General features: G+C 42.4%; 1 protein-coding gene across 1 annotated transcript in view; it reads right to left on the bottom strand.

Annotated features, from left to right (window-relative positions):
* SCFD2 (sec1 family domain containing 2) overlaps positions 1–23,047 on the bottom strand; it is an 876,258-nt gene that overhangs the window by 132,654 nt on the left and 720,557 nt on the right. The window contains exon 6 of the mRNA XM_082272617.1: positions 19,039–19,184. Coding sequence (XP_082128743.1) covers positions 19,039–19,184 — 146 coding nt within the window. The remainder of the gene's footprint in view (positions 1–19,038; positions 19,185–23,047) is intronic.

Raw genomic sequence — 23,047 nt, 5'->3', positions numbered from 1 at the left:
CTGCAGCACAAAAAAAAATTTTGTCACTACTATGGATCCCCCACACCTATTACCAGAGAGAGAGAGAGAGATAGGGACCCCCAAGGACTCACAACTACCAGCCGGAGGAGCGCCGCAATTCGGACCCAGCAACTGCCATAAGTGCCACCCAGTTCATATAATTCGAGTAGAGAGGAAGAGGAGGAGCCCAGGCATCACTACGCGGCTTCAACCGTCTCCAGCGTCACGCCAGACTAAGGGAAAATGGCCATCGTGATGTCACAGACTACACAAACATAGCTGCCGGCCAGAGACCAAGCCAAACCAAGGGGAAAAGGCAACCGTGACGTCATGGACTTCCCAAACATGGCCGCCGGGAGCGCCGAATGCTCAGTACAGGCTGTCAGGATCCACTGCTGCGCCCTCTGCAATGGGACCCCCAAGGTACTGTACACCACACTGCACAGGGCAGGACATACATCCAGGAGACTCTGCTGCACCCTTTGCACTGGGACCCCCAAGGTACTGTACTCCAGATTGCTCATGGAAGGACATACACCACCCCATGGACTTTACAGAGGGTGGATGGAGCGGAGACACCCAGGGGTCCCGCTACCTCCTCTGCACTGGGACTCCCAAGGTATTGCATCCCATACTGCTTAAGGCAGGACATACATCACCCCCAGAGCTCTACAGAGGGGGGATGGAGGGGAGACAGCCAGGCGTCTTCATCGCTCAGACCAGCGCCTGGTCGTATGCGACCCTGCAAGACATTTAATTAGTGGGCCAGCCTAGCGCATAGCTGTGGTCTGCACACACTTGCAGGCCGGACTGGGGGGGCCACTGGATCTAAATTATCCAGCCCATTGCCCAGCCCAGCAATTGATCGTAGATCTTCCAGGAGAAAAAGTATGGAAGGAGAAAAAATTGCTAGGACCAAAAGATCCCAGCAGGGAGCCTAGGTCTTTACTCCTGACTAGACAGAAGTAAACTGAATACCTATAGCAAAATGGGGGTTATATACCAGCTGAGGAGGGCCCATGGGCATACCAAAGTTTTTTGTTCTGTTTAGTACTACTCCTGCAGAAGGTGATATAACCTTGTAGTTCTGATTTATGGAGCACTGTGTTCGTCGATGAACGAAAGAGAAATTGAGTTGGCCCACCCTTTGCAGCTATAACAGCTTCAACTCTCCTAGGAGGGCTGTCCACAAAGTTTAGGTCTGTGTCTATGGAAGTGTTTGACTATTCTTCCAGAAGCATTTGTGAAGTCAGGCACTGTCGTGGAGAAGACGGCTTGGCTTGCAGTCGCCACTTCAAATCATCCGGAAGGTGTTCTATCGGGTTTGGGTCAGGACTCTGTGCAGACCAGTCAAGTTCCTCCACCCCAAACTTGCTCATGCATGTCTTTATGGACCTTGCTTTGTGCACTGGTCCAGATCATTTGGTGGAGGGGGGATTATGTTGCGGGGGTTGTTTTTCAGGGGTTGGGCTTGGCCCCTTAGTTCCAGTGTAGGGAAATCTTAAGGTGTCAGGATACCAAGACATTTTGGACAATTGCATGCTCCCAACTTTGTGGGAACAGTTTGGAGATGGCCCCTTCCTGTTCCAGCATGACTGTGCACCAGTGCACAAAGGTCCATAAAGACATGGATGAGTAAGTTTGGGGTGGAGGAACTTGACTGGCCTGACCTTAACCCGATAGAACACCTTTGAGATGTATTAGAGCAGAGATTGTGAGCCAGGCCTTGTTCACATCAGTGCCTGACCTCACAAATGTGCTTCTGGAAGAATAGTCAAACATTCCCATAGACACACTCCTTAACCTTGTAGACAGCCTTCCCAGATAAGTTAAAGCTGTTATAGCTGCAAAGGGTGGGCCAACTCAATATTGAACCCTACGGACAAAGACGAGAATGCCATTAAAGTTCATGTCTGTGTAAAGGCAGGCGTCTTAATACTCTTGGTAACAGTGTATTTCATGCAAGTGTAATATAGGCCAGGGGTCTCCAAACTTTCTAAACAAAGGGCCGGTTTACTGTCCTTCAGAGTTTAGGGGGGCCAGACTGTGGCCATCGGGAGTAGAAAATGTCCAAGCATCAGTTGGAGTAAACAATGCCCATCATTGGTGTCATTGGTAGGAATTGTGTCCCATCATTGCTGTCATTGGGCCCAATGGTTGGTGTCATTGCTATCAATTGTGCCACATCATTGGTGTCATTGGGAGGAATTGTGCCCTATCATTGGTGTCATTGGGAAGAATTGTGCCCTATTGCTGGTGTCATTAGGAGGAATTGTGCCCCATCGTTTGCTTAATTGGGAGGAATTTTGCCCAATCATTGGTGTCATTGGTAGGAATTGTGCCCCATCATAACTGTCATTAGGTTATATCGTTGGTGTCATTTGGAGGAACTGAGGCCCATCATTGGTGTCATTAGGAGGAAATGTGCCCCATTGTTGTTGACAATGAATGAAATAGTGCCGCAAGGGCCAGATAAAAGTAGGCAAAGGGCCGCATCCGGCCCCTGGGCCGCAGTTTGAAGATCACTGATATAGGCCATACCTGGCCCTTCTTCCTATAGGTTCAATAAGACAACATTTTGAAGTCTATACTGTGAAGACAATTTGGCACACATAAGGTAATGAATTGGGCTCAAATGAGGCAAACTTGGACAGTTTACTTCTTTTTGTAAAGCCTAGTCGGCAAAATGCCTAAAAGACATAACTTATTTACAGAATAAAATAAAATGATGTGATCATTTGTATAAGATTATAGCTAAAGTTGTAGTTATGATATCATATGTTAGTGGAAAAATAACAAGGCCAGTAAGAATGATTCAATCTATTGTATGAGCATATGGTGAAAGTGCTATTTACTAATTTCATTGTTCTGGAATTCTACTAGCATTCACTTGTGTATGTAAGGACGCATGTACATGTATACAAAACAGAAAGAAACTATAATGCAGCAAGGGGTACAAAGTGCCGTAACAGCCAAAATGGGTTAACATCTTTACCAAAACAAAGCATCCTTTGAAAAATGCAAACATTACAAGAAATATAAACGGGCAGAATAAAACTGTATTTTTGTGTACATTGGTGCGGGAAGCCGGTCTTTGAAGTTGATTGAAGGTCGTCCTAGCACATGTGCTTAGCATCCAGTGAACACAAGGAGACTGCCTGTGAGTTTGTGTAATAGAGAATTCCATGGCCTGTCTCAAATCCAGTCACGCAATATTTAAAAGCCTGAACTTTAGTTTGCATGCTTGCGATGCAGCCTTTAAGTCCCATCTGTTTAATATCCTCACCCTGCCAGGACCCAGCATAAATAAAACAATTTTAATTAAGGAAGCCATGAATAGGGGCATCATGAGAATGGATCAGCCCTCTCTAGCTGCAGATGTTGTATATAAAGAGAACAGAAATATATATATATTACTCCATCCATACAGATAATGAGAAAACATTTACACAATTCTTATGTGACACTGAATAGTAATCCTCCGGCACCAGCATCATGCCGCATATTTCTATGCATGATCACTCTCTGACAATACACTTGTATTCTGCTGTTTAGGAACTGAATGGAATATAGCATGGGCAGATCATCTAGATACGGGAGGTAGCAGTGAAACATCATCACTTGTCTGCCTTTCAACAAGCTGCAGGTGTTTCATGCAGTCCTCACTTGTAAATGGTTTACGAGACATTCCAAAATCAAGTGGATGAAGCTCATATCACTCGTCAATGTGTCTCTACCTTATTTGCCTACTGCTATTGAGAAGAATGATACCAGTTTATTACAGCCCAGGTGTATGGATTCTTCTGAAATGCAGTATTATAGAAATTTAAAAATAACATAATTGTTAAAATTAGATAATAATGCAGTTTATAAACTGACAGCAATGGTGCAAATTATAGTAAGCCTTACCAGCCAGTTTTCATTCACGTAGAACAGTAAAAAAAAAAAATGTTCAGTTAATTGCCATTGCTAACTGCAGTTGGCTCATTCCTCTTAAAGAGGAAGTAAACCCTCTGAAAAAAAAATGAGAAGAAAAAAAAACCTGTAAAGACAAAAGCATAATGAGCTAGTATGCATCGCATACTAGCTCATTATGAAGTACTTACCTTAAAACGAAGCCCCCGCAGGGCCGCCCGTTCAGCGACAGGACGGCTGACATGTTTGGCCGTCCTGCTTCCTGGTTCGCTTCCTCCAGCCATCTGATTGGCCAGAGGCGCGATTACATCACTTCCGTGCATGCGCAAGGGAGCCCCCGTTCACGGCACTGGGCTCTGAAGGAACGGCACGGGTGGCCGTTCCTTCAGAGCACATGCGCCGATGACGTCATCGGCTGCATGCGCTGTAAATATGGTGCAAGTTTAGGAGATATTTATAGCACCTATAGGTAAGCCTTAATGTAGGCTTACCTATAGGTAAAAGTCTTTAAAGTGGGTTTACAACCACTTTAAACAATAACTTTTTATAGCATCCAAATATAAATGTCCAAAAACAGATGTTCTGGAGTCATAAGATTCACAATATTACTAAGTTTGCCATGATTTTAAGACATCATAAAGATGTGGCTAATGAGAGAACAAATATAATACGTAGTAGCCTAAGAGACTTTTTTTTAACCTAGATGCCTTCAGATTTGCTCAGAGGTGCCTATCCAAAATGCCTAAAAATTGCCAAAACATTGGATACAATCCAGTAGATGGATGAAACCGGCCTTTTAATTACACAAAGCCACAGGTTTTCATTGTGCACCAATACAACCTTTTAGCCGCTGGCACCGTAATAGCCAATGACATCATCAGTTTATAAGGATGACGTCGGGTGCCTGTACAGCTTCCTTGTTTACCCCTCCCTGTCAGCACTGGGGTCACATTAGCTGAGTGAGGGAGAGAAACTGAGGGAGAAGAGAAACATTGGAATACTAGTCAATTCCAGTGTGTAAAGGTGTATTTGCTTTCAAAGACTTAATCACCTCTAATGTGGATGTCCTACCATGGGCGTCCGCAGAACTTTTTTCAAAGGGGGGCATCATTTAAAGGTCACCCATGCTCCGCCCCTTTTTACCAATGTCATGAAGGGGCTTAGTCATTATACCTATTTAGTGTATTTATTTTATAGGGCAAAAGGCAGCATTTATTTTTAAAGCATTTGTTAACCTAAAAAAAAAAAATGATCCTGTTCTCTTAAAGCATGTTATACAGCACAGTGCTTGTGTTGTGTAATTTTGCCCCTCCGTATCACCTAAAATACCTGGCTGATCCTGCCTGGCTATGTCCTCCCCCCTGTAAACTGACCACGGTACACCATGGCTGCTGAGCCCTAACACTGTGGTCAGTTTACGTGCCTCTGTCATCCGCAACTTCACCTGTCCTCCTCTGTCCTCTCTCCCTACCTGTCTGCTCCTGTGTCAGTGCCCCTCCTTCTGCTGTAGTTTCATTTAAAGTTTCATATCCTGTCTACAGGTTTAATAATCCTGTGTGCCCCTGTGTCTGTGTTTTATAAAAATAAGCCGTTCTTTACAAGTCTTCAGAGCGCCAATCACCGCTCATGTGACCCGCCGCCTCTCCCCTCCTCTCCCTCTCCCCCTCCTCTTCCCCTGCTGACTGACGACAGCGAGGAATCCTCGGCCCCACCAGGGGAGGACTGGGCCAGGGGGGCAATTTCCCCCTGGGCCGCTCTGATGCCCCGTAAAAAGGCTGCACCACTTCTGCCACAGACATGCCTTAAGAGATTCCGGGTGAAGAGAAGTAAAAAGTCCTTGCCACTGACCTATTAAGTGCGGGTTGAAGACAAGGACAGAGTGCAGTTTATGGTGTAAACTGTGTCTAAGCAGAGACCAGTTCCATGCCCCACTGGAGACTCTTCTCCCCGGCCAGCCCCAACCAAGCTGTCCCAGCTTCCCCCAACCGCCCCCTGCTGGTCAGGTTGGGAACCCCGATTTAGACGGTGAGTAGAAAGTACCTGGAGTGGAGCTTCAGCCTGGAATGGGGGTCAGGAGGAGGCCGGGAAGAGGTAGGGTGGGCCGAGTTTTATGCACCATGGGGCTCTGGTTTGTACTTGCCCCCTGGGCCGAAAGTTACCAGTCAGCCCCTGGGCCCCACCCACTGCAGGCAGAAGTCAGACAGGGGGAGGAGAGAGCCAACAGGTCAAGTGAGCGGTGCTCGGCCCTCTGAAAACTGGTAAAGAACACCTTATTTTTTTAAAATAAATACACAGACACAGGGGCACACAGGATTATTAAACAGACCAGACAGAATGGTATAAAGTGGCTTAACAACCACTTTAAAGGGGAAGTTGAGATTCCAGTGGGGGGGGGGCATATGCCCCCCCCTTGCCCCTACCTGTGGACGCCCATGTGTCCTACATGTGTGGGTGTTGCCCACACAAACTGTTAGTTCATTTTTGTTCAATTTTAAAATGGAGTGCCCAAAAGATTGTGCATAATTTTAAAAGGTGCCTTGACTGAAGAAAGGTTGAAAAGTACTGGTCTAAGACACTAAACAATACCCTATATACCGGATTGATCCATGCCAAAGTGATATATTTCATATAGGTGCAGGTGAGCGGAGTTGAGTTTCCTACATTTTCTGGGGACTTTCTAAACTTAGTTGTTGCTAAGAAATTCTGCACTTCTTCCATTCTTTGTGCTACATTCCCACAGTATAAAGTAAATAAAAAATCATATCAGGGAGTGGTGCAACCACTATTCCCCTGTAGTCACTCGGACACATAAGTCCACAGCATCTACTGAAAACCAATATTCATTTTAGCTGGACAGATCCTATAAAAGACAAGTATGTACTCACCAAGGTGGATGCAGCATCAGTCTGATGCTGCATCTGTCCTCCGCCAGCTCTGCAATGAGAGCGGAGCGATCAAAGACTGTTGATTGCTCAAATTTCAGCATTCCGTGAGCAGAGAGCCAGGAACTGTTAGTCTCCGGGGGAGGGATCTTTTCAGAGCCTGGAGCAGCTCTGTGATGTTAGCCGACGGCAGAAACGGATCACAGGAGTGCAGAAAGAACTGTATTCCTATGATCTAAAGGAGAAGCATTGCCAAACTAGCTTTGGCTATACTTCATTTTTAAAGATCAACTAGGATATGGGGAATGGTTTAAACTTCTGTCCTATTTCAGTTGCTGTCAAAGGAACAAAATGTTTTGGTAAGTATTCCCAATGGGGACACAGAAAGCAACAAAACCCCATTTAAAGTAACGCAGAGAATAGTCAGAACCTCTGTTTGATTGTCTTGGTGTCATCGAGCCTACAACTAATATGCCTTCCTGGGTTTGGAGTTTTAAAATGCAGGTTTTTTTAATGTATTTGTTTTTGTCTTCTGGTTGAACTCAATAGAAATATGCCTTTTTTCAAAGTAAATTTAAAGTTACAGACCCATATTCAACTCTATCCAAAACTAAAAAGTTTGGAGTCTGGCTTTTAGGCAAAAATATAAACACGTTTGAATTACTGTAAAGCATATGATATTTTTAGAATGTGATATTTCAGAACATGATGTGCCTTGTTCATGGCAATCTTCTTGCCTACATTCTGATGAAAAACATACCAATCACTACCTTGCTCCTTTACAACTCCATTCTTCACAAGATTGTGGGAGAGTGATTGAAGGGGGTCCTTTGAGAACTGAAATAGTTGTTACAGTTTTACAGTGCCTTGCAAAAGTATTCACACCCTTGGCATTTTTTTGTGTTTTGTTGCCTCACAACCTGGAATTAACATGGATTGTTTGAGGATTTGCATCATTAAGCCCCCGTTCACATTAGGTCGCTTCAAATTAGGGTCGACCTGTGAAGTCCCGTGCAGCGCGACTTCATAACATGAATGTCTATGCAAGTCGCCTCCAGGTCGCCCCGAAGTAGTACTTGTGTCACTCCTATTAAAACGGCTCCTGTACTACACAGTGGGAGCGTGAGGACCGCGACTTGTCAGGCTGACAAGTCGCCTGACAAGTCGGATCAATGTGAATGGACACTTAATTTACAGAACATTCCCACAACTTTGAAGGTGTTTTTTTTTTTTATTGTGAAGCAACAACAAATAGGACAAAATAACAGAAAAAGTCAATGTGCATAACTATTCCCTCCACTAAAGTCAATTCTTTGTAGAGCCACCTTTTGCGGCAATCACAGCTCCAAGTCGCTTTGGATAAGTCTCTATGAGCTTGCCACATCTTACCACTGGGATTTTTGCCCATTCCTCCTTGCATAACTGCTCCAGCTCCTTCAAGTTGGATGGTTTGCGCTTGTGACAGCAATCTTTAAGTCTGATCACAGATTTTCTATTGGATTGAGGTCTGGGCTTTGACTAGGCCATTCCAACACATTTACATGTTTCCCCTTAAACCACTCAAATGTTGCTTTAGCAGTGTGTTTGGGATCATTGTCCTTCTGGAAGGTGAACCTCCATCCTAGCCTCAAATCACGCAAAGAGTGGTACAGGTTTTGCTCAAGAATATCCCTGTATTTAGTACCATCAATATTTCCCTCAACTCTGACCAGTTTCCCAATCCCAGCTGCTGGATGGTGTTCTTTGGGTGATATGATGTGTTGGGTTTCCACCAGACATAGCGTTTTCTTTGATGGCCGAAAAGTTAAATTTTAGTCTTATTGGAGCAGAGCACCTTCCTCCATACATTTTGGGAGTCTCCCACGTGCCTTTTCGCAAACTCAAAACGTGCCATTTTGTTTTGTGCTGAAAGAATGGGTTTCTTCTGGCCACTCTGCCATAAAGCCCAACTCTATGGAGTGTACGGCTTATTGTCGTCCTATGTACAGATACTCCAGTCTCTGCTGTGGAACTCTGCAGCTCCTTCAGGGTTACCTTAGGTCTCTATGCTGCCTCTCTAATGCCCTCCTTGCCCGGTCCGTGAATTTTGGTGGGCGGCCGTCTCTCAGCAGGTTTGCTGTTGTGCCATGTTCTTTCCATTTGGTTATGATAGATTTGTTGGTGGTCCTGGTGTGTATATGTAATGACAGATCATGTGACTCTGAGATTGCAAACAGGTGGACATCATTTCACTAATTGTGGGAATTCAGAAGGTAATTGGTTGCCCCAGAGCTTTTTATGGGCTTCATAACAAAGAAGGTGAATACATATGCACATGCCAATTTTCTGTTTTCTATTTCTAAAATATAGTTTTATGTATATATTTTTCACATTTCACTTCACCAACTTAGACTATTGTGTTGTGATCCATCACATAAAATTCAGATTAACAAAACACTGAACTTAAGGCTGTAATGTAACAAAATAGGTAAAGAGTCAAGGGGGGTGAATACTTTTACAAGGCACTGTAGATGTGATTGTGATTTAAAATGTATAATTAAGGAACTAGTGATAACCAGAACTAAGGGCATACTTATACAAACAAGTCCTATGTACATGCCTTACATTACACCCTTTCAAGACAAATTCCTTCCCACTCAGAACAGGATCTTTTATGTGTATCTAAATATTCATATCAGCTGCACTGTATTTTCACACCTGTGTCTTTTGTTATACTGCACATTCACTTTGATTTTCTTTAACGTCTGATTTTCTAACAGAGAGGAACATGCTGGTCTCCATGAAGAGGAAGGATTATGTGGAAATAAAATAAGGGTCTCAAAGCAGATGGCTGTAGATGGTGGATTGAAATAGGCTCCACATGCATATAGCTGGGAGCCTCTATGCAAGGGACCCACAGACCTCCCAAACACAAGGAACGATTTTTACTTTCTGTTCCCCTAGCCCAGCTGTCTTGAGCAACTACGCCCCCCTTTCCATTTTCTCCTAAGTAAAAGAATGTCAACACCTTCTTCTCTTTCTGTGCAGCGATGGAGAATATTACTCAGTTTAGTGTATACTCAGGCTTTACTATTAACTGGACCAAATCCACCTTAATCTTGTTGGATGGAACACTGCGCACCAACACGAACACCTACACTGAGCCCTTCTAAACTGGATCCCACACTATCCATTATTTTATATATTACAGGGGTGGAGGCTGTGCCATCAGGCCTTGATGTGATAGCATTTACTAGATCCAATAAACTTTTCCCCACCTATATCCTAATTCAAAATTTTGGGATTTACTGTGTACAGTTCCAAATGTGGTAATAATGCATGTCCCGAGCTAGCTAAATTTTGGTATGGGCTTCGGTGGGACCCATTTACATCACATTTTTGGTAATAGGTCCCATAAGGCACAGGGCAGCAATAAAATATGGCAATAGTCTTCTACTCCTCTTTTCAACCTAATGCAGAATATTGCTATTGAAAAAGGGTTTATCTCTAGATGCTATGCTTAGTTACTTTTTAAAAGACTACCCCTTTAGGGCACTGAAACTGTGGGAAACGAATGTGGGACCCTTTGAGAAAGGGCAATGGGGGAGGCTCTTTAGGCAGTGCAAACATGCTCCCTTAATGTTACACAAAAGCTTATGCAAATGTATATTTTAATACAGGCTCATTATACCTCTAAAAACTTTTTAAAATTGAGTTATATGCTTTATGGCTTAATACCCCAGTCCCATTGATTTAGTTATTGACAAAATGTTATTATAAAGATGTCAGTATCTGGAACCTTTGATTTATATAAGTACTGCATCTGCTCTTGGGACAGTATGTTACTTTATATGAACATACAAATTGAGTAGCAATATGCTGCTCTTGTATGGATATCTACTTACATCAATTATTTTTACAGTCCATGTTGCAATGCATACTATCTGCTCTGGAATGTAATTTTGGAATTTCGTTCAATAAAATCTGCTGATCTCCAGTTGATCTCCAAGCCAGCATCCTGGATACAGGTCAATAGTCACAAAGTAGTGAAGCTAGGTTAAAGATTCCCCAAACCTTTTTAGGTCAGCAGTGCCAGCTCCCATATTTTTATATATTTTGTATTTCCTTCTTACAGAATCCTGGAAAGATCACAATTAAGCCATAATGTATTTCTATATTTTGCCTGAAGTGGAACAGGTTCATGTATGATAATCACTGACAAGTATTTGCTGTTGTCAAAACAGTGGTGCTTGGCCCCATAACACTGGTTCCATCTAGCTACCCATCTACTGTACATAGCTTTGAGTCCAATTCAGGATCTACTCTTCTGAGATCTGAGTGTATACTAGCCAGAATATACTTGGGTATATATCTAACTGTTCATTTCCAGACTATTAACATTTTATAAGGTCAAAGTTGCATAAACATGTCAAATTTGATGCTAAACTTGGATACGATTAGAAGAAAAGACCACAGACAGTCTAAAAACCTGAGGAAAAACATAAAAACATACTTAGAAGTTGTATGATACTATGACAGAGAATCCCTTGGGGTATCAGACACCATGTGCAAGATTTTCCTTTAGTCTCCCCAGGTCAATTTTGAAAACTATTCTGATCCATGTTGCATTAGGAAAAGTAGATTTGAAGCCTTAAACCCCTGCTTGATCTCTCATATCCTCATACATTTTATACTTGCTACCAAAAGATGCCATATCAAAATCATATCATAATAGCAGTGGAATGGCATCAGTAAATTTATGTTGCTAGACTGGTGTCATAATCAAAAGGAATGGTGCTTTCAGGCTTTGAAGGACCTTAGCCTATTCCCCTCACCTCTTTCTAATTCTTTCTTTATTTTTGTTAAACCCATGATCCCGGTCTTGAGACAAGTTAAAGCGGAGTTCCACCCAAAAGTGGAACTTCCGCTTTAGGGAGTCCTGACCCCCCGACATGCCACATTTGGCATGTCATTTTTTGGGGGGGGGGAGCGGGTACCTAGTTTTGACAGGTACCCGCTCCCACTTCCGCTCGGAGCGCCGCGGCGCCCTGAGCGGAAGTTCTCCTCTCCCCCTCCCTCCCTGCAATCTTCTGGGACACGTCAGAGGTCCCAGAAGATTGCCGGCCAATCACGGCGCGCAGCGCGACTCGCGCATGCGCAGTGGGCACCCGGCTGTGAAGCCGCAAACTGTAACAGCCGGGTGCCCACAGCAGTGATGCCGGCGCCGTGGGAGAGGATCGAGGCTTCCGGCGGCCGCATCGCTGGACCGTTGGACAGGTGAGTAAATGGCTGGAACTCCGCTTTAAGGAGAGGACCGAATAAAAATCTTCCTCCACTCTGGCATGGTGAAGCAATACTTAGAAGAAGCAATGTTAAAGTGGAAGTAAACCCATCGATTAACAGTTTCCAAAAAGTAGTTATATTCCCGGCATGCAGGAAATGCTAGCTGTCAAATTAGTTGTGCTCTCAACCAAACTGTCAAACCATTCAATGGCTGGTGTAATAACTGATCACATGTGCAGCATCATGGCAGTTGAAGATTAAACAGAGGCCAAGATGGCAGTTTCCTTGACTTAAAAAGACAGGAGGGTTTACTTCCACTTTAACTGTACTGCTATCAACTTGTGATTTGTCACTGATGGAAGTCAGGGAAAGGTTCTAGTGTTCAGTATATCTCGTGCAATAGAGGAGAAGCTTTGTCAGCCTGCCACACCACCTTCACTACCAAAAGCAGCGAGGATTAGGAGAGAAAACCGTTACAGAGGAAAGAGGGGCTACAGAAAACATGAACATTAAATAGTTCTCTTTAACAAATTGTTAACAATGTTAAAAACAGAGCTGTGGATTTCCCTCTCTTGAATGGCGCCCTTTGCACCGCACAGATTGAGCACAGCTAAGGGCAGCTTCACTTGGCAATAACAAGAAAAATATATAATTTCCCTGCTGACAATATAAAACAGGTTTTGATAGGTGCTGTTCTGTATAAATCTCCTGCTTTTGGGCTGATTTTCTGCATACATAATTTGATCCCATAAACATCTTTATCCAGGAAATCCAAATATTAGGATATTATGCTTATTTAATCACATGTGAAGACATCTCCGGTTACACATGTAAGACCCATTTATTTACAATGGATTTGATGGCAAAGAAGTTTCAGGAAATTGCAGTCTGACTGGGATAATGAAAATACTTGTAACCACCAGAGAGAAAGGCAAGACAGTACAGAGCCTTTAATGTTGGCCACATTACAAACAGCAAGCACTGTACAAAGTATGCACAATACCGAGAAACGTTTGGCAAAAAATGGCTGCCCATACCAGGAAGACTTTGAAGGCTTAGTATACATTGTATATGAAAAGCAGATCTTGTAACCTGCAATGAAGGTGTCCGTTCAAAAAACATATAAAAAAGGAAAAGTTACTGTTATTTTCATTAAAAGCTAATTTTGAGTGATTACAATATTTGATATGACTTTCACAATTTTGCAAGCTTATTGTGTACATTTGGGATGCACTGATACCAGTTTTTAAGATCGAGTACCGATACTTTTTCTCAAGTACTCCCCAATACCAATTATCGATACCTATTTTTAGTGTCATGTGAGAGTTATCGATACCAATTATCGATACCTATTTTTAGTGTCATGTGAGAGTTTTTTAGGGCTCGTTCACATCATAAATGCATGAAAACTTTTGGGAAAACTGCACACATTTCAATGGCAGAGACATCGCGCGCGTTTCAGTGAGTTTTACAGCCTGTTTACATACCGTATGTGCAAGCCGGCTGCAGTGTGATTTCAGTCAGGTTCAGGTGTGATTTCTAATCTCATATACACTACAATTTGCAATAGAATCGCACCTGCACCGCTGAAGGAAGTTGCATCGGAATGGACTTTGAAATTGCACTGCAAACTGGCCCACACATACAGTATGTGAACCAAGTCTGAAGGTATGAGTTTTAGTATCGGAGCATTTGCATGAGTACAAGTACTCATGCAAATGCTTAGTATCTGCCCAGATACAGATGCCGGTATCAGTGCAACGCTAGTATACATAATTGTTTTATTGTATTAAATATAGAGATTTATAGATTTTTCACTAGACAGAGGGATCACTGTCTTAGAGTAGTTACCTTTCTCAGTGGTAACAACTTTAAGCTTCAAGTACACATAGCCTACTTTGACCGCTGGCCGTTGGAAAACGTAAAACGCCGCAATTTTACTGCAATTTGCAGCTAATGCTCAAAACGTTCCTATCCTGAGTGCAATTCTCCTGCCTTCAGAAAAGTGAGGTTGAACCTCCCCTAACTTCAGCAGTTCCATGGACACATAAGCTTTAATGGAGTTGAGTTTAGGAGCTTTGGCAAAAAAAATGCAAAATGCTTCTAAACTCAAGTATAGAAGCCGCAGTGTACATGAAGCCTAAGGCCCCTTTCACCCATACAGACCATTCATTTCATCAGTTCAGTCATGTTTTTTGTCATCAGTTTTTTCAGTCAACATCTGTTTCACAGCCATTGTCATCTGTTTTTTCATACGATCCATTTTTTTAACAGATGAAAAATAGGGCTTTCATCGGTTCAAAAAATTGATGTTGATGGAAGCTGATCATCCATTTACATTCATTTTTCCATAGGAATGCATTGATGTCCGTTTTTTATCCGTCAATGGATGGATAGAAAAACGGACGAAAGGTCCGTATGTGTGAAAGATCAGTCACACAAAGGGGTTGATTTACTAAAACTGGAAAGTGCAAAATCTGGTGCAGCTCTGCATAGAAACCAATCAGCTTTCAGTTTTTTTGTCATAGCCTAATTGAACAAACAGAAGTTAGAAGCTGATTGGCTACCATACACAGTTGCACCAGATTTTGCACTCTCAAATTTTAGTAAATAAACCCCATGAAGTGATTATATTTAGCACATTGGCTAAATGACATGCTGCATTACGGGAAGGAGCAATAAGTGCAATCATCATGTAGCATTGCTAACCAGCAGAAGAGGCCACATGTGTAATGGTTGTTCCCATACACATAATATAGCCGCATGTTTAATGATTGTTCCCATATACATAATATATAATCATGAGTTATACAAAGTAACAAGATAAATACACACTGATAACATTATTTATATATTTTCTTTATATCTATATATCAGGGCTCAAAATTTCAATTCCTGAGCTACAGCCAGGTCTTAAAAGTTACTCGCCGCCAGTTGCCCCACCCAATCCCTACCCTGCCCCGTCCATAAACATGCAAGGGGGGGCGGGGTGTCACATCCTCAGCTCTGAGACTCATGCTGGGACCTGTAGTCCCTCACTTTTGGGGGGGGGGGTGACATCCTTAGATCTCACGGGTTCATGCTAAGACCTGTAGTCCTTCACTAGTTGGGGGGTTTCACATTCTCAGCTCTGAGGGGTTCATACTGGAACCTGTAGTCCTTTACATTTGGGGGGTGAGAAAAAAAGTGAAAGACTAAAAGTTCCAGCATGAACCCCTTGGATCTAAGGATGTGAATCCCTCTAAAATTAAAGGACTACGAACCCCAGCATGAACCCCTGAAATCTAAGGATGTAACCCCTTAGATCTCATGGATTCATGTTTGGACCTGTAGTCCTTCACTATTTGGGGGGGGGGTTTCATATCCTTAGCTCTGAGGGGATCATGCTGGGACCCTGTAGTCCTCCCTTTTGGAGGGTCACATCCTTAGATCGCACGGGTTCATGCTTGGACCTGTAGTTCTTCCCTAGTCGGGGGGGGGGGTGTCACATCCTCAGCATTTAGGGGCTCATGCTGGGATCTGTAGTCCTTCACTTTTGGGGGTCACATCCTCCTCTTTGTATGGGTCTCTGGCTCTGCAGTGACTGTGCTTGGCTCCCTCATGACACTGTGACTGAACACACTGTTCCAATCTGGCTGCGCCCCGCCTCACCTTTAGCCTTTAATTCCCTTCCTTGGGAGCATGCTGGATACCAGGAGAAGATCATAGAGGAGGTGGGTGGAACGTGGAGAGCACGAGGCGCAGTGGAGGAGGAAGTTAAATCCTCCTCCGATTTGAATGCTGGGGCCGCCTTGGCCTCCTTCTGCATTAGGACAAAGAGTCGGGACGTGACGCCACTGGTTGCTAGACACCAGATGGCCCTAGCAACCAGTGGCCAGTAAAGCCTCAGCCAGTGGTGGAGGTGGAGCCAGCGCTACGGGTTCCTAAATTGGCAGCCCAGTCTGTCCCTCTTCCCTGGATTCAAATGCCTTGTTTGCCTTGCAGCAGATACGCCCCTGGGGCGGAGGTTGGGAGCTCCACACTTGCCCTCAGTTTATTTCCACTCGCCTAATGCGAGCATGCAAGTGGAAATTTTGATGGCTGTATATATAATTGAAAAAAACTAAACATTCACTTTTAAGAGAATAATCATTTTATTAGAGTAACATGAACACAAATATCCCATGTCATCTAAAAATACTTACATTATGGTTACCTCTAATCCAACCTACTATTCATGAATCATCATCAATGCTGTCGTGGAGCCTAACAGGGCCATAATATGAACACCCAAAATGTAAAATGTTTGGTAAGCAATATGCATTTCTCTGAAATGTGCATCACGTTTCACAAAGGTGATAGAAGCCCACTACAGTGATTTTTGTCTTGGATCCATTTGTGTGATATTCAGACTGTAGACAGAGGGTTTAATGAGAATGACTGGTGGTGGGATGCATGCCCAACCCCAGAAGCATAATTTCTCGGTTAAGAAAACCTCCGGCCCCACCTCCCCTGACACATTCCTTCTCTCTAGCTCAACAAATAAATGCACTATGCAAACTTTAAGTAGTATTCTTTTATCGTCCCCAGATCTTTCAGATTGTTACCACCTCTAGGGAAATCCTAAATGGTCAAATTGTCACTTAAATGTAGAAGGCATATACCTACCATGTATGGTCACCTAAAAAGGCCCTGCTTCCACTAACCTGCATTAAATAATCCTGGCTTTCTCAAACTACAATCATTTGAAAAAAACCCCCATGGAAACTGTTGACTTTTTCAACATATTTGAACAGGCATTCATTATATTAGATCCTAACTAAAATAACTTAAACAAAAAAAGGTGATTATATGAACGAATGACACATAAAACTAACACGCTGTATTCACTTTCATGATCTAAATTAACAAACATGCAAATTTAGTATATGAAACACCCCTACATTTAACACACTTAAAATTCATGAAATTAAAAATAGGTGTTCCAGATTAGATGCCAATTATTAGAATCTCCTCAGGGAGTATGCTGGTGGAACATAGCCTGTTTAACTTCAGAAATCTAGGGTCTGGTATTCTCTTTGCTAGTGATGTGTGTGGTGTCATCATGCCAAGATTATTAGAGCTCTTTAAGGCCCTCGGAAAGAAAACTGGGGATGCCTATGAGCCTGGCAAGGAATAAAAAAGGGATATAAAAATATCATCAAATGCTTTGAAATCAATCATTCCACTGTAAGGAATATAATCTATAGGTGAAACAGATTTCAAATGACTGCTATTTCGTCTAGGTCAGGCTGGCCCAGAGATTTCAGCCCACGAGCTAACACCAGTCTCCCAGAATCACAAAATTTCATCACAGGATATTGGAAAAAATTTTCAACAGTTTGGATCAGATTGCATGCAAACCGAAGATGACATTTCAGAAGAAACTCATAACAGCTGTGAAGCATGGTGGGGAAATGTTTTTTTGCAGATTCTTTGCTGCTTCAGGGCCTGGGCAGCTTGCAGTCATCGAGTCAACTATACATTCTGCATCATATAAAAGTGTGCCTTATGAGAATGTGAAGCCATGGGTTCAAAAACTGAAGTTGAACCAAAACTGTCTTTCAACAAAGCCCTGATTAGACTCTTATTGAAAATGTGTATAGGGGTCTTTTGAAGCAGTAGTTCTTGCAAGCAAACCCACAAACATCTTACAACTAATCCAAGAAGTGTCCAAAAGTTTCAGTGTCAAAGACTCGAGGGAAGTTATACATAATGCATACAAGTAGTAATTTCTGTCAATATCAACCTCTGATGCCACAGGTCTACTTATGATTTTAACAGTACACCATTACAACTATAGATATTTTTAATAAAAAAATTATTGAAAAGGCCATTTTTTCTCAAGTTCCTATTTAAAGTGATTCTAAGCCCAAAATGGTTTTATTTAATTTTTTTACCTTAATGCATTGCCAACGTTAAGGGTAAAAAACCTTCAACTAGTTGTTTCACCCATCCCCCTTCCCAAATACTTACCTGAATTCTGTATTGATCCAGTGCTGTGTCAGTCTGCAGCAGCACTGGTTCTCTCTCCCTGCTCTCACAGGCAGAGCCATTGGCTATTGCTGCTGCCAATCAAATCCTTTGAGGAGGGATTCGGGGGCCGTGGCTAAGTCATGATGTGTGTCTATGGATGCACGTAACAGAGGAGCTTGCTCGCATGTGTGTCCTCATGGCAAGTGGCTTGCTATGGAGGCACACAGAACAGAGGAGGAGCAGAGAGCACTGGCGGGAGATCCCAGAAGAGGAGGTAAGTGGCCACTGCACAGAAAAGGGAGATATAAACCTCTTCTTTTTTTTTTTTTTAAGGTAAAAAAAATAAGTCTTTTGTATTACATTAGGCATATCATCAGATTTTAATTTTCATGGGGTGTGCTTACATTTTAAATTACTTTTTAGATTTCAATAGATTTTTATTTGGTTTTTAAGTGCAAGTTAAACATACATAATAAAAAATAGGAATAGCAGTAGTTATAAGACATAACAAGTCAGTATGAGAAAGAGATCAAGGGACGCAGCCCACAAGGGAACACAGAACATTAGCACATCCCGCTATGCAACATAAATTCTACCATGCCCCGAGCCTAGGCGGCCCGGGGGGGAGCGACTGCCCAGCCCCAACCCACCGCCACCCGACTTAAATGACTTTTAAATTAGATTTCTTACCCTTTTTATTATCAGATATATGCAAAGTACCCCTCAACCCCAAATTCTAAATGTAGATGGCTGTTTCCAGGAGATTTTGAATGTTTTCGAATAGGAAAAATGTGTAGTGAGGTGTTTTGTATGTGGGAGTTACTGCATGCAACAAATTTAAACTATTACTTAAAAAGATTTTAGGAAACAGAAACACCCGCTGAACCTTTCTAAGGTACCAATAAGGATACACATATCAATGGTTAGGAACGAGTGATGTTGTGCATATACATTTGGTTCTTTTGTCGGAGAAACATTTTCTCACCTGCTGGATATTGCTCCCAGGCACATAGACAGAATTGAACAATTTCAGGTGTGCTCGAACCTTTGTGAGATCCCGCAAGGAAGCAAAGATTTTATCCACTGCAGCTGTGGCCTTATCCAGTGTCAGCTCAGGGGGCGATTCACATCCTGTAACAAGACAACATTCAGCGTCACCTCAAGCCATTAGTCAAAAGTTATCTTATTACCTGCGAGTATATTTGAGGTGCAGTTGTAAAGAATAAAAAAGTTAGGAAAAAATGTTTTTTTTAATTTATTGTCATATATATTGTTTCTTTCTGAGCTGCAGCACGGCTCCTGAGTTCCAGCTGAGCGCTCGTTCCTTATAAACCACTTATATACCAGGCACTTCTACCCCCTCCCTGCCCGGGGCCAATTTTCAGCATTCAGAACTGTTGCTATTTAAATGACAATTGTGTAGTCATGCAACACTGTCCCCATATGACATTTTTATAATTTTTTTCACACAAATAGAGCTTTCTTTTGGTGGTATTTATTCACCACTGGGTTTTTTTTTTCCTGCTAAATAAAGGAAAAAAGGCCAATTTTGTTTTTTGAGTAATTTCTTTTATCTCTGTAAGAATATTTTGCAAATAAATAATCTTTCTTCATACATTTAGGCCAAAATGTATACTGGTAATTTCTTTGGTGAAAATAACCTAAATCAGTGTATATTTTCTAGTCTGTAGGAAAGTTATAGAGCCTATAAACTATGGTATATATATATAACAATATCTGAAAATCAATCCTGATGTACTAACGGCCTCCCGCAATCTAATTTCTTGAAGACCCAAAAACGCAAGGACAGTACAAATGCCCCCCAAATGACCTTTTTGAAAAGTAGACAGTCTGAGGTATTTAGTAAGAGGCATGGCGCTTTTTTTGAAGTTGTAATTTTTTGGGGAAATTAAGAAAAACTTTTTTTTTCTACATACTGTCACCAGTGCAGTACAGCGTCGTCATATAATTGGTGTGGAAGGGACCAGGGCACTGACTGGTTAAAGTATGTAAAAAAATAAATACATATTACTTTATCAATTTTTTAAAATATTTTTTTCTTTACATACTGTGATCAGAGCAATACAGTTATCATACACCTCTGTGCCACTCTGGGGAGTTAATCAGGATTTTTATCCTACAAACTATGCTTGCTTATAGCAGTAAAATTCATTGTTATAAGAAAATATTTTTAATGAATGACAGTGTGTAGACACTGTGTAGTGTTGTGATTACCTGTGATTGGCCACAGCTTTCCACATGGTGCAAATGGGCTGTGATTGGCCCTGTCTGTACCATGTGATCATTATGAACAATCACAGCCAGCAACACAATTGCATACAATAAATGGTATGAAAGGAAGCCATTCATTGTTTGCAACTGTCATGTGATCTGCTGTGATAGGTCACAGTGGTCACATGGTACCAGCAGTGGGCTGGTACCCTGATCAGTCATCCGCTGTGTCCATTCATATGACATCCTCCCAGAACAATAGGGTTCCCGCCCAACCATTATTTCACAATGGCGCAGGAAGGAAGCAGTTAAAGTGGTGAGTTGATGGGATAATGGAAGAAATGGGTTCAGTGATAAATAAGGCCCCGTTCACATTTCACGTTGCGGGAACATGCATTCCTGCTTGTGTTTTTTTTTTAATGATTAACGTGTGTTTCCGCATGTCGCACAATTTTAACTTGAATGGTTTGCCCTATGCATGTTTGTAGCAGAAAAGGAGCACATGGACCATATTTTGGCTCTGAGCCAGACACATTTTTATATGTGCACTTCATTGCAATTGTCACGTGTTTTGTTGTGCGACAATCGCAAAATCGTGTGCCATTAGGAATGAATGGAATCCAAATGCATGTTGCACATTTTGCCACGATTTTAGCACAATATGGAATTGCAGGCAGAATCACAACGATTCTGCCTGCTATTACAAATTGCTAAATGTGAACAGGGCCTCAAGCTGCATTGTAGTAATGCTTAGTTGGGATCATAGCCATCATGTGACCCCAGGCTCACATGTAATCTATGTACATTGCAGGGATTTTAACAAACTTTGTTGCAGATTCCCACCTTTTTGTTATTCTGAAGAAAGACAGTAGCTGTTTGTTTGTCTGTGTCCATGTGCTCAATGGTGGAATGGTAGTGATTTTGTAATTATCAGTCAGCTGCTGCACTTGCAGGGTTTTGAGGAAAGTGGCAGGGTCTGTGTCCCTTTAGACATGATTCCCTTTGGTAGTATCTTACCAAAAATTACATGTTTGTTGCAGAGGATGTCCAAAATCTGACTTGTATCTTAGTGCAAACTTCAGTAAAATCAGTGAACCAATCACACAAGCAGGAAATGACATTTCTGGGGGCGTTCCATACACCATCTGTGTACAGAACGCCTCCAGGTAGCCATATTGCATGTATTTTACAGAAAATTACAGTGCTGCTAATTGAAACTAAAGGGAATTTTGAATAACATTCAATTACAATATAACTTGTTCAACAATATACATTTTTTTTTTATATGCTATTTCTTTTACACAAAAGTGGAGTTGCCCTTTAAAGAGACTGTATTGCATTTTCTAAAACCTTCTGAAAAAAGTTCCTACAACTATTACCAGATAGTGTTACGAAGTGATGTGGTGTTCAAGCCATCGGGTACTTCTGACCAGTGGCGGCTGGTGCATATGAGGGACAAGGGTGCCACCCCCCCCCCATCCATGCGTCCGGCCCCCTAATCTACATGCGGGGCGCTGGACGCATTGACTTCAATGGGGCTTTTTTTTTTTTAGCCATTTTCAGCCATGTGATTAGAGCCAGAGGCTCTAATAGGCTAAAAAAAAAAGGGTGGGCTCGGGGCGCAGAGCACTGCTCCCCGAGCCCACCCAGTTATGTGACAATAGCGAATGAAAATTCACTATTGTCAGACGGATCCTCCTCCTGGCCAATCAGGAAGCGGGTTCTGATTCCGATTGGCCGAAAGGAGAAGCCATGTCATTGGGCATGGAGGAGGAGGGAGAAGGAGACGCAGAAGATGGGGAAGAAGCCGCCGTGCCGTACGCCTGCTGCAGATGGATGAGTGAGCCGGGGGGGTCCTGTACTGTACTGTCATGTCATGCTATGCTGTGGGTCCTGTATTGTAATGCTGTGTGTACTGTGTGCAGCCTGGTGTGGTCCGGGGAGGGTGTATGGTGCGGTCCGTCTGTAGCCCCCCCCCCGGCCCATGGAGCACCAGCCGCTTCTGACATATGTTACTAACAATTGTGCATCCACATCATAGAAATTATTTTTAATGTTACCTAAGTTAATGTGAGATTACATTGTGTTATTCTTGTCAATATAAAGCTGAACCGCAAGCAAATGTCCTTGGTATTGTGTTGGTCATCAATATAGGACAAATAGCATATGCACCAATCACAGTCCAGAAGCCAAATGCACGGAAAGCCAGAAGACTGACTTTTGTGGGATAATTAAATGCAGTGATGTATTTCAGCTTGTTTTAAAATCGCAATTTATTAAGTACATGTGCCAATTTCATACATTTTGTTTCAAACTAATTTAGAACAGGTTTGACCAATATAAACTTTTACATTTTTTTTATTCCTTAGCTCCAGTATAGTTTAGAACACCGAATTTCACGTGTCCACGTTTTGTTATACACTTGTCCATTATACAAGTGTTCTGCAATCTAGACATAGGAGTTCCGTCAGTGGACTGATCAAAGCAGAGTACACTATGTACAGTGCGGAGCCTGGACAGTGCACAATTGAAGAATTTAAATTAAAACCAACCCGTGGCGGCTAATGTAACAGTTAGGACAAAAGGATCAGCCTTTAGACCAGCTTGCCCAGTTCATGAAGAGCTCATAGTGTGAAAGGGAAGAGCAGAAAAAAAAGCTTTGCCCAGAAGATTTTCTTTTGCAGACATATTTGTAACTAATGGGCCTACAGCCCAAGCCTGGCTTAGAAAACACCAGTATAAATCCACAGCTGAATTCTGAA

Source organism: Pelophylax lessonae, assembly GCF_965119305.1.
Source record: "Pelophylax lessonae genome assembly, chromosome: 1".
Classification (NCBI taxonomy): Eukaryota; Metazoa; Chordata; class Amphibia; order Anura; family Ranidae; genus Pelophylax; species Pelophylax lessonae.
Note: the sequence above shows the minus strand (reverse complement) of the source record. Positions and strands in the feature narration are given on the sequence as shown.